At 43.2% G+C, this 11,918-nt stretch overlaps 2 protein-coding genes across 5 annotated transcripts in view; one reads left to right on the forward strand and one right to left on the reverse strand.

Moving 5' to 3' along the window:
* Nucleotides 1-1,868, reverse strand: LOC135622186 (vicilin Cor a 11.0101-like). The gene is made up of 5 exons (XM_065123828.1): nucleotides 1,464-1,868; nucleotides 1,215-1,390; nucleotides 1,058-1,138; nucleotides 718-984; nucleotides 1-644 (listed from the first exon to the last, which is right to left on the reverse strand). The coding sequence occupies exons 1-5, from the start codon at nucleotides 1,855-1,857 to the stop codon at nucleotides 144-146; spliced, it is 1,419 nt and encodes a 472-aa protein (XP_064979900.1). The 5' UTR covers nucleotides 1,858-1,868; the 3' UTR covers nucleotides 1-143.
* A 3,041-nt stretch (nucleotides 1,869-4,909) lies between these two features.
* The window catches only part of LOC135582867 (protein tesmin/TSO1-like CXC 3), a 7,371-nt gene continuing 362 nt past the window's right edge, over nucleotides 4,910-11,918 (forward strand). Inside the window, exons 1-10 of one of the 4 annotated variants that reach the window (XM_065125225.1) lie at nucleotides 4,910-5,347; nucleotides 7,676-7,845; nucleotides 7,937-8,654; nucleotides 9,380-9,855; nucleotides 9,945-10,019; nucleotides 10,317-10,497; nucleotides 10,589-10,684; nucleotides 10,764-10,830; nucleotides 11,338-11,497; nucleotides 11,591-11,918. The exon at nucleotides 11,591-11,918 is cut by the window's right edge and continues 362 nt beyond it. In XM_065125225.1, the coding sequence (XP_064981297.1) occupies nucleotides 5,294-5,347; nucleotides 7,676-7,845; nucleotides 7,937-8,654; nucleotides 9,380-9,855; nucleotides 9,945-10,019; nucleotides 10,317-10,497; nucleotides 10,589-10,684; nucleotides 10,764-10,830; nucleotides 11,338-11,497; nucleotides 11,591-11,918 (2,325 nt within the window). In that variant the 5' untranslated portion in view covers nucleotides 4,910-5,293. Of the gene's footprint in view, nucleotides 5,348-5,453; nucleotides 5,520-6,093; nucleotides 6,360-7,675; nucleotides 7,846-7,936; nucleotides 8,655-9,379; nucleotides 9,856-9,944; nucleotides 10,020-10,316; nucleotides 10,498-10,588; nucleotides 10,685-10,763; nucleotides 10,831-11,325; nucleotides 11,498-11,590 lie in introns of those variants that run through there. The other 3 variants (XM_065125224.1, XM_065125226.1, XM_065125227.1) reach the window with 3 other exon arrangements.

Raw genomic sequence — 11,918 nt, forward strand, 5'->3', positions numbered from 1 at the left:
TTCATGCTACTAGGAAGAACGCAGAGAAGTGCTATCTTTATTAGAACTCGAGAGAAATGAGTAGCACACCGCATTCTTCCCGCTCCTCCAACCTTCTCTACCACCGGCTTACGACGAGGCCGGCCGCCTCTTATTCAAGCTCTCTAGAATCCTCCGAAACCAAAGAGCGACTCAACCGATGGCTGCCGCCGCTTCGCTTCTCCCCGCCGCCTCCCCGGTCCGGGCAGGAACACCGACTCTGGCTGTGCGTCGAACACCTCTTGCACTTCTTCCGCCGGTGCGCCGAACGACAGCTGCTTCGCTTCCCTGTCCAGTAAGTTCATCACGTTGTTCTTCCCCGCGAGGTAGCACTTCCTGTTCCTCCCCGCCCTGATGCCGAAACAGAGGACCTGAAGGTTCTCGTTTGCGGCGGCGACGGCGGTCACCGGGTGGCCCGGAGGGATCACGAACACTGAACCGCGGGAGACTTCCGATCGCACCGTCCGGTAGCGGACGCGCTGCTGTCCTTCCGGTTCCGTTGCATCCTCGCTCCTGCGTGCGTCACCGGAGCGACGGGGACAGACCATCTCGAAGTGGCCTCTTCCCTCCACCACCATGGCCAACTTGGTCGCCCGGGAGTTGTAGCTTGGTGCCATCATCGATCTCTGGAAGCAAACTAACCGATGTCATACTTCACACTTAACAGTGGAACGATCAGAAGCCGCGAGAAACAATCACCTCGCTGATGTTAGCGATGGATACATCCACATCAAGATCCTGGAGCCGGTGATAGTCACTAGATCTGGCCTCGTAGAGTTCCCCATACTCGTTTGCATGCGACGGCTTCTTCTGCAGCAGATTGTACGGTTCATTTGACCGTGCAGAAGGCCGACCGCCACCGAAGCCGGTGGTTTGACTCAATGCCCTGATCTGCTCTTCGGTTATCTTTATGATTTCCCCCTTCCTCTGGCGCTCGAAGAGTCTCTCTAATCTATCCCTTGGAGTCTACAGATGAAACGAAGCATCAGCATCATGTACTAATAAGCTTCAATGGAAACGGAGGCAGATCGGAACTGACATTGAAGGCGGCTTCCAATACTCCATTGCTGAAGCTGTTGTAGAAGCTCTCCGGGTTGCTACCGGCTGCGCCAAAGAACTCCTGCATCCAAAACACCTTCGCCAATTTAACGGGCTCTGTACCCAATAACACAGTGCAAACCTACTTGAGCATGTACCTCGAAGTGTCCGGGTGTGGAGATGGGGTGGAGGAGCATGGCGATGCGAAGCCTCTCGTTTTTGTCTTTGTTGATCGCATACACGATCACCCCTGCCGGAATCCTCATGATGTCTCCTCTCTTGATCTCGTGCGACTCCCGGTTCTCCTCGTGAAGCAATGTTATGGTCCCACGGCCTATAATACGATTGCCGTAAGAACAGAGACTCAACAAGCTCTGTAAAGCTTAGAACAGAGCGTTAATCGTTACCTTCCATTACGTAGAAGACCTCCTCGGCGTCCCAATGGCTGGGCATGATAAAGGTCTCGGGCTCAGCCTCCATGATCGCCAGGCGATAGTTCTCGATGCCGATCAAGAGCTCGGATCGCCTGGAAAACCTCTCCAGAACCTTGAAACGGCCATGCTCCGATCTGCTCCAGTGCTCGTAGCTCCTCTCGCCGAAGTAGTACGGGTTGTGCTCTCTCGCTTCACCCTCCGCCTCCTCCTCGCGCTCCTGCTCTCTTCCAGCTTCTCGCTCGCTGGTCCCTCGGCACTCCATGACGCAGCGCGTCTTCTCCGGATCGGATCCCGAGGAGGATGCAGCCAAGAGGGAGGAAAGGAGCAGCAGAAGTGGGAAGCCGACTTGGACTGTTCTGGTGGCCATTACACTTCGGATATTGGTATTCCGAGAGATGAATGACGCAGGGAAGGGGAGAGAGTTTTTATAGAGAGAGAAAAGGTGGTGGGCGGGGTGTGAAGTCGCATCGTACCGCGATCTGCGCTGTTGCATGCATGGCTCCAGGTGGAGCAGGGGGAGTTTACGTGGAGAGGAGATGGGGTCGTCCATCACCGAGTCGTAGGCCACCTGGTGATCTACGACAAGCGTTTCGGATCGAACGCGACACCTCTCATCGTTCCCAACGTGCCGTGTCATCGTAGTATACTTGATGTATGTCATTGATGGAAGAAGGAATGAGCAGCAGATTAATAAGCTTTATTATGAGAATTAAGGGCAATCCGAGAAGTAATTAATCCCATCACAGGCACTTAAATCGTGCTTACGGTAACCAAACTTTTGCCGTCATGTCCGTTGTATGGTTCATGGCGATTGCTGCGCCACGTCTACGTCGATGCCCAACGCGTGTCCGGCCATGCAAGATGGCAGCACACTTCATTGCTTTCGTCGTCGCTCCGCCGCCTGAAAGCTGCCTCGCTTTCCTCTCCCTCTCCTCACTTCGTCGTCAACCATTCCTCTCTCTCCGATGACTCAAAATCCATTCGCCCTCTTCCTGGTCGCCGTCAGGTTGGCGATTCCAGCGCTGGGGAGGACCCCGAGCTGGAGCTCTGGAAGCAGCAGTTCGATGAGGGGCAGAAGCGAAGGCACCGACGCGCCTGCGAGGAGTACGCGAGGGTGAAGGAGGAGCCGGAGAAGAAGCTCGAGCGCTGCAAGTACGAGTGCAGGGCGAGCCAGCAGAGCGAACAGCAGCAGAAGCAGTGCGAGCGGAAGTGCCAGGACAAGTACGAGAAGGAGAACAAGGATGTTGTGGGCGATGGAGAAAGGAAGGGTGACGACAGTGGACTCAAAGAGAGGTTTCATCAACGCCAGCAGCAATTCTCCCAATGGCGATGCAAGATAAGAGTATAAAGAAGAAGCAACCCTAAGCATCAGAACAATTGGCTATTCTATGTAGTTGCTCTCATGTTTTCATCGGTTCTTAGCACCATGTTGTTCTATGTGTTGGGGCTTTAAACCGAGGAGCTGCAAACTTGGAACGAGAGTGGGTGTGCTTCGATAGCATGCAACTCTAGATGTGATGTGACGTGATGGTGTGGTAGTTCTGTTTGTAGAGCATGAAAGAGGTCTCCTTGATTCAGAGATGAAGATGCAGAGATGAAAGAGGCCTTCATAAAATGCTCAAAGATAAAGAAGACTTGTAATGTTACTTCGAGTAATTAAGAAGAAATCCACTGCGTCAACTCATTAACTTCTCTTTCTCTTCACGTGGTTTAGCTCTCCATGAAGGCGGCCATCGTAATTGGCGCTCGCGGGACCGAGTCACTCTTCCTTACCAGGAATTCAGTATCACCTCGTCTCTCTCTTCACGTGATTCAGCTCTGCATTGCTGGTGACCGCCATGATCGCACACACGCGCCTCCGTCCAGGGTAAAAAATTGGGCGGCCTCCAAAAGAACTTGATTCCCATCATCAAAGAGCACAAAAGGCCAAAGGATCAGCTCATGTTGCCAGCACCTCCTCTGCTGCCTTTGTTGCCTTGTTCTTCTTAAGCTCACAAGAACATTGAACAGAAATGAGGACTTACTGTCCACTACCATACAACTGCAGCAGCAGCAGCAGCAGAAGCAAAGAATGAGTTTGGTTTCTGGTTTCTGAGTGCAAGTCCAAAGAGAAGGGAATGGAATGTCACCTTGCATTGGAACTCCCACCAACCAGGTCAAGAAATGCTTGGTAAGTTCCGAGTATGACAACCCGAAGTCTCATGTGCAGCTAGCAATCTTCTGGCCAAGATTACATCAGCTTTTGTTTCATTGATGGGTCATTAACAAAGCACTGCAGTGGCAGATGTCAGATTATGATCACAATTCCCAGCTTTAGGATACACAAGTCAAAGATGGAAGCCATTAGGACTTCTGACCATCACTTGAAACTCTCACAATTAAACCTAAACATGAGGGTTTTGACTAATCACATCTTGATTTAGAACTACAACCAGTGAGTGAAGTAAAAAAGTGCTACTACTGCATCAAGCACAATGTAGCCTTAGTACTCTTTGTACTCTATATATCAGTGTCCTCACACCTCTATGTGCTCAATTTAAACCTAGAAAAGCTTTGTTCACAGCCTAGGCTTCATCAAAGGAAATGATTCTTTTCTGTCATGTCCCTCAATTATTAAATTTGTCCTTGTACTAATAGATTAGTTCAGAGATTATGTCTATAAAATTATTTAATTTGAAATTAATTTAAATATCAGATAGACAATCCTATATGATATTAATTTTTATTTCGATCGACCCTCCGAATCTCTAGTTTAGTTACGTAAAAATTTTAGATCCGAGCATCATTGATATTTACTATATCAAAAGAAATTAAATTTTCGAGTAGATATATGCTAATTAATAGAGTTATATATGTATATGTTTATGAGTAATAAAATTAAAAATTACAGGATTAATGGGGAATAATATAAAATTATATAGAGAATTAAGGAATTGCACTTTAGCTTTAAAGTGTTGCATTCCTTAAAAATCCGGCCAAAAAAGGCTGCCAACGGCATGCTTTAAAATCCGTGTCGGATATCATCTTCACCGCCAACTAGTCTCCATCAGATCCCAACCCCAAACCTCGCTACAAATCTTCCACCTCATCAAAGGATAGACGGGTCCCACGCGGACCTCCACATCGGACTCCGGGTCGAAGCGATGGGTACTCCTTCGCGTCCCTGTTCGCGCTGTTGTAAGTGTAACGGAAATCCCAATCATTGAACGCTTCTCTCGGTCATTCTAATGTCACCGCAAAGCACCGGATCCCGCTGTTATATATTTAAATATTATTTACAGCACATATTTTAATTTCCCATAATAATCTTCCACCATGTGGTAACCATGGGTGAGAATACCGGCGACCGACCTGGGAGCGGGTGTCGGTAGCCAACCCCCGAGGAGGAGCGGCAAAATAATGAAAAGGTGGCGGTGTTCACCTGCCGTGCTCTGTGGCCTCATCGAGTCGCTTGTCCTTTTCTTCCCCGCCACCGGCGACGTGGAGGCTTCTTGCGGTCATTTCTTTTCTACCACGAGGTTGACGAGGAGAAGACATAGATGGCGACAGAGGGCGGTGGGGCCGGCTACTTTGGAAGAGAGAGAGTGAGAGTGTGTGAAATTGATTAGATTAATTAGGTTAGATCGAGGAAGAAGAGGACGAGGGCCAAAAGGAAGGCCCAAAAATGGGGTTCCCGCCCAGCGCTCCTCTTGAAATCTTATAGTGGACTGGTGAGCGAGAGAGAGAGAGAGAGAGAGAGAGAGAGAGAGGGAGGAGGTGGGAGATGTGGGTGAGCTCTCAGAGCTCTGGGGCGTCGCAACGAGATGGACACGCCAGATCGGAGCAAGATCGCGGGGACGCCGCTGTCCAAGTTTGAGGTGATTCGCGTCTGATGCGATTTTGATCAGTTGGTGGTGTTCTTTGTTTGGGGTTCCTTTTCCTTCTTTCTTTATGTATTTTTGTGTGTTTTGCTCGTGATCTGAGGGAGGATTGGGTCGAGCGCCTTTGATGCGGTTTAGTGGTCTAAGTTTGCGTTATTGACGGCGAAAAGTTGGGTTTTTGTTTCCTCCTTATATATATATTTTTTTATGTTCTTTCCTTAAATTCGCGGTGCGGACCGAGCTGCCGGCTGGTGATATCTTTGCTGCCATGTTCTTTCTTGAAAGCAAAGATCTTAAGATGTTTAATTTTGCTATACTTTGCTCCGGATCTTTGCTTGCGCGATGACATATTGACTGAATCGCTGCTCAGATGTTGTTAACTGTCATCTTGTATGTGAAGGAGTGCTTCGTCGATTCTTGTGTCCTTGGGTTCTCTATCTATAATTTTAACTATCTTTCTAAAAAGAAATATCTGAAAATGGTTAATTTTGGTCCAATTTGCTTGATATCTTCGCTTGTGACTAAATTAATGCCGCTCTTGGGTGTTTTAGTAGTTTCTTGCTTTCTTTCAATCCAAAGGGGGACTGCAAGAACGAATCTTGGTTAATTTCGTATCGTGGTCCTGCCATCAATTTTTTGGTTTCCTGATGAAGAAGTTTGGGCTTTTGGCCATGTTCTTATGTTCTTTCTTTAAAATTTTACGCACCAACAGAGTGATCGATTGCTCTAGTGTCTATTTTTGGATGCTTCCAAACTCGGAAGAAGGCGCTTAAAATGGTTGCTCTTTGCTACATTTTATTCGGGTTCTGTGGCCTATGCGGTGACAATTTGAAGGAATTGAAGTTGAGTGTCGTCGATGCAGCAATCTTTTCTCGTTCTTTGATGGAAACCTTGAGTTGAGTGTCGTTGATGAAGGAATCTTTTCTCGTGCTTTGATGGAAGCCTTGAGTTGGATACTCCGCAGGGACATTTTGACTGATCTTGGATGTTGTCTTAGCATATTATCGTGGTTCGAACTACGACTTCTCTGGGTGTCTTTGATGCAAGATTAATGCATAGTTGTTTGAGATCCATTGTTCTCTGCCTTAATTTCTTGGGTTTTTTAAGGAAAAGTTTATTATTTATTTCTTATGCTGTTTCTGTAATTTGATTGGTTGACAATCTGCACATAGTTTGGATACATTTTAAATCTAAGACTCCCATATGATTTTGTTGAAGTTATGATTAAAATGGTTATTTTTCATCATGATTTGCTTGGGATCTCTGCTCACATGGTAACATTTTGCTGTATTGATGCTTTGGAGGTTTGTATGTGTCTTTCTGTTTTGATAGTCTTGTGGGGATTTATCCACTTTGGCTATTCATATACCAGCATAAACAAAAGATATTGATTCTCCCCTTTCCTTTTCTGTATCACTTTACTCTTTACCTCCCTGCTGCATTTATTTTTTTAGGTGTTCATTTGGTCAACATTCCATTTTATAATTGTTCTCTGGTGAAAGTGACAAGATTTAAGCTTTTTCGTGATAGTGCTGATATTACAAGTGGTTTGGTTTGAAGACCTGACTTTATTTTAATAATTTTCTTGTTTTGGGTATGTATCACATTTTGAAAGAATTTTGTTGAAGATTTACACCATGTAAGTCAAAAATTACTGCCAATATCTTACTAAATTCTTGCACGCTCACAACTATCGGAATCTCGTGCACCTTCAAAAAGCAAAATTTTAAATATTTGTCAGCCTAAAATTTAATATTTTATCCTTGCTAGCTCTGACTTTAGAACCAACCTATAGGATTTGTTGCTAGCTCAGAACTGTATACTATGGACGTGCAAGCAAATCTTTAACCATGCATCAGCTGTAGAGTTAATATTTCATCCTTTTTAGTCTCTAACTTCAGAATGAACTTGTACAATTTGTTGCTAGCTAGGCTGTTGTAATGTGTGCTTGTAGGTCAATGCCATGGTCTGTATACTACTGTTATGTTTTATGCAATATCAATGCCAGAACATGCAAGTTTTCGATATATAGATAGGTGAATGGATTTTCTATATGGGCATGGTTGTGCTGGCTTGTTGCTTGCATAGAGCCCAGTTACTGCATCACCACCACTTTACTCATAGTTAAAGTAGTGAAATATGGTGGTAGAAATTATTTATACTAGTTGATCTTATGATCATTGTGTTTCCTTTGTCTTGTTAAGGTGTGTATCTTGTAATTTGTTTACAAAATAACATTGCTATTCTGGTGCTGAATTCTTTACAATGGTTTATGTCATGTTCAGGGTTATACATATTATTTAGTAATTTCATTTTATGTTGCAGGAGTCACCAATCTTTAACTTCATCAATAATTTGTCTCCTATCCAGCCCGTCAAGTCAATAGATTCAGTACATATTGCACATACATATCAGTCATTGAACTTTGCTTCTCTTTCTTCCATATTTAGTTCACCGCATGCCAACCCTCCAAGGGAAACTAGGGTTTTGTCAAGGTAATAATCAAATTTTTATATATCTTAGAATTATGTTAATATCAGTTTCATTTTGATATCCATTTCATGATGATATTCTTTCTGTACTTAGGCCACCTTTCATGGACACCACTAAACAAGAGAATTTTGCATCCAATGTGGGTGAAAGTAACCTATGCTCAGAGGTTTCTGATGCTGTTAGGCCGTCCAGATTCACTGCCAGCACACGGGGAAATTACACTATATGTTCACTTAATGAGGCTGCTCTTGATCCATCCGATCAATGTCCAAGCCTCCAGAGTCCCTTTCCTCAGTCAACACAATACAATTCTGGTAGTCCTGACCATAATATGCCAACACACTTTGGCATTAAGATGGATCCTAATTTAGACATAGGCCATACGCCAGTGGAAATTCACCTTGTTCAAAATGGTGGAGAAAGGCGAAAAATTTTATTTGCTATGGAGGCTGGGTTTCAGGGGAATCATCCACATGAGTTGAACAAAGATGAAGTGGTAGGGTGTGACTGGGAAAGTTTAATCTCCGATGATGTAGAAAGTTTGTTGATTTTCGATTCAGCGACAGAATCAGAGGCCCACAATGAAGTGGGTGAGAAAGGCATGGACTGTGATGGAAATTCCTTGGTTTCTGTGTTGTCAAATTGCACAGAGAACGCTGATCATCAACAGGCAACACAACCTGATATCTCCCTTGGAGCTTTTGTCCATAATGTCAACCAAGATCCTTCTCTGAATTATAATGAAGATTCTAGGAAGGAAAATGAGACAGATCATGCCACAAATTTGCTGTCAGGCACTTGCCAGGCTCAGGTAATGTTGAGTGATTTGATTGAGAAAATGGATGATATGCGTGTATCTGTATCCTTTTGGCAACTCTAACATAGTAGTCTTTTTTTTTTTATTAGAAATTTCTCCTCCTGTTCTGTTGTATCCCAGCTTATATGCTCAATCTTTGAATTCTTGTTTGGCTTTCCATTCATCCTATGGGGACTATGGGGCAGCAGCACTTGTGCTATGTTTTATACCTTTATTTTTAGGACCAAGCAAGTTTTTCCTTGCCATAGGGATTCTCGGTAACTGCAAGATACTCAATTACTTTAAATATAGTCACTCTGCTAAAGTTGTGTGATTTTCTTAAGTTGCTGTATCTATCATGTTATCCTCTGATATATCAGGAAAATATTTTTAATATGCTTCATTTCTGTTAGTTTGTTTGAACCTTAAATTCTCATATTTGTCATGTTTGAAAGTGTAAAGTACTTACATCTGAAACACACGTACTTAGTTGACCTGCTATTTTTTGTGGTTGAGGGTAGTTGAAGTTGATTTACTTCTGATTTCTTTTTCAAGGGGAAGAAAAAATGTTAATTAATACTAAACATATGTCTCACACTCTCCTACATGGGAGGGGGTGATGATATTTGGACACGAGGATGTTCATTAGCTGAAAGGATTTTAAGTTGGTTATTTTGAGTGCATGAAATATGTTCAAGTCAATATGTAGGCGCGATAATGGTTGTCATTTCTCTTATTAGGTTGACTGCCACCAAAAACGTGGCATGCACAGACGCTGTTTGGTTTTTGAAGTAGCTAGTGTTTCTAAAAGGAATATGTACAGTGACTTGGACCTCAATCCTTCAACTTCTTTTCCATCCAAAGGCAAGAGAATTTGCGATAGCAACAACTTGGAGCCTAAAATTAGTAGGTCACTGTGTGCTTTATCTGGTATTGGGTTACATTTGAACACTCTTGCTACAACATCAAAGGATAGAATGGCCAACAAAGAGACTCTTTCTACTGGGAAACAACCGATCAGTATCCCATGCTCTATTGATCCCTTTCCATCAACAACAGCAGAGGACAACAGTCTGAGGAAGCCCTTCTCTGCTGAAAAGGATCTTCGTCCTAGCGGTAGTGAACTTGACCCTCAGATCATATCTTATGATGCTCCAAAGGATGGCAAACCAAATAATAGTGAGGAGCTAAATCAAGGTAGTCCAAAAAAGAAGAGGTATGTTGCATATGCTGCTATATGTCTTCCTGATTATCATGACCTTTTGTTCTTCACTATATCAACAACAATGGAGTTTCATGATCTAGACGCAAGTCAGAAAATGGAGGTGAAAGTGAAGGATGCAAGCGTTGCAACTGTAAGAAGTCAAAATGTTTGAAACTGTGAGGCTCTTTTACTTCATCTGAATATTTTATAGATATGCTTATTCAGAACTTCAAATTGCAGATTTACCCTTTATATGGCAGCCTGCTTTCACAGCACTCCAGAAATAGTTTCAAATTATTTGTTGCTTTTACAAGAAAGCAAAAGTACCTGATACGTCTTACCAAACAAGAAAATCAAGATTAACTATTTTAATTTTAACTTTACCATTATTTCCATTGACATGTTCTGCTACTTATGACTAAGCATGTAAGTATTCTGAAGTTCTGGTCTTGGTTTGTTGACATCTTATGTAGCTATTGTGAGTGCTTTGCTGCCGGAGTTTACTGTTCTGAGCCCTGTTCATGTCAAGGATGTTTTAACAAGCCAATCCACGAGGAGACAGTCCTGGCTACTCGCAAACAGATAGAATCTCGCAATCCACTTGCATTTGCCCCAAAAGTAATTCGAACATCTGATTCTGGTCTGGACATGGGGGTAAGAATCTCGTCTACTGCTATGCTTCTGTTGTTTCTTTCCTTTTTTCCCACTCTTGTTTCTGATGGGATCATTCCTTTAATACCTCTAGGATGATGATAAAAAGACTCCTGCTTCGGCACGGCATAAAAGAGGGTGCAATTGCAAAAAGTCAAATTGCCTGAAGAAATACTGTGAATGCTATCAGGTCTTGTGGTTTGGGCTTGGGCAACCACTTGCTTTTACTATAGTGTGTTATCTGATTTGGACATGCATGTTATTTTTAGGGTGGTGTTGGATGCTCAATCAGCTGCAGATGTGAAGGATGTAAGAATTTGTATGGAAGAAAAGATGGTAAGTGTTGATATATGCCATTCATTCTCCCAAGTTATAAAGCAAGGTAGCTGCTTAGGGCAATACCATTTATTTGCTTCTTTGATAAATTGCAGAAATTTTTAGGTTTCTCTTTGAGTTTTAGTTGTTTTGAACGTCATGGCCTGCAACACATAAAAAGCAATTGCATAATTCATATTCTGGTCAGACTTTACCTTGTTTGTTTCCATACAGTGAACTAAGATGAGAAAAGAGTAGGGTCTGTAACTTGATAATTCATACTGGATCAGCCAAGTTAGAAGAGATTATCAATGGGAAAATTAACAAGGGTGTCCTGGAAACAATGTTGTTGTATCTAATTTCTCGCATTTTACTTTTTTCACCAGTTTTTATATATGATAACTGTGCATTTGATATTATTTGACATAGGTTTGAATCAAACATCAAGCCTTCTTAAGCATAACTCCTTGAGAGATAGTCTTTTTGGTTTATTCTGGCCGTACAATTTCTTGACAGGCATTCTGCCAGGTGTTGAAGAAATTGAACAGGTGGAGAAAGAACCTGATGTTTGTGAGAAGGAAAATGAAAGTTCAGATGATGTTCAACTTCACCATGCCACTAATGTTCAGGTTGATGAGCATCATACCTATGGAGAAGTTCTACCTATAACACCTTACCAACATTGCAGGTGAGACACTTTCATCGTTGTTTTGATAGCATAGTCTATTGATTTTCGCAGAAGCAGCTGCAAAAAAAAAAAATGTATATATATTACTTTCAGGTTGTCTGTTGAACTGCCATTTTCTTCAAGTGCAAAGCCCACACGACCTACTAAGCTTTCCATTGGACGTTCTCCTGGATTATATGGCTTTCACATGCTTCAGAAGTCTGAAATCATTCTCCCCCAACCCAAGTTCGAAAACAAAGGCAGCACAGTTCTTGAGGATGACACTCCAGCTATTCTAAAACCCATTGCATCACCAACCATGGGTGTAAATATTTCCTCCCCTAATAGAAAGAGGGTGTCACCTCCACACAATGGAGTTGGATCATCACCACCAAACCGTAAAGGTTGCAGGAAACTGATACTGAAATCTATCCCCTCCTTC

This window comes from Musa acuminata, chromosome BXJ2-9, assembly GCF_036884655.1.
Source record: "Musa acuminata AAA Group cultivar baxijiao chromosome BXJ2-9, Cavendish_Baxijiao_AAA, whole genome shotgun sequence".
NCBI lineage: Eukaryota > Viridiplantae > Streptophyta > Magnoliopsida > Zingiberales > Musaceae > Musa > Musa acuminata.

Bases quoted from the DNA above. Each gene is read 5' to 3' on its own strand.
- LOC135622186 (XM_065123828.1), bottom strand. From the start codon at position 1,857: ATGGCCACCAGAACAGTCCAAGTCGGCTTCCCACTTCTGCTGCTCCTT. The intron at 1,391-1,463 runs GTAACGATTAAC...ATCGTATTATAG, and splicing joins GGTCTTCTACGTAATGGAAG to GCCGTGGGACCATAACATTG. The intron at 985-1,057 runs GTCAGTTCCGAT...TTTCATCTGTAG, and splicing joins TATTGGAAGCCGCCTTCAAT to ACTCCAAGGGATAGATTAGA.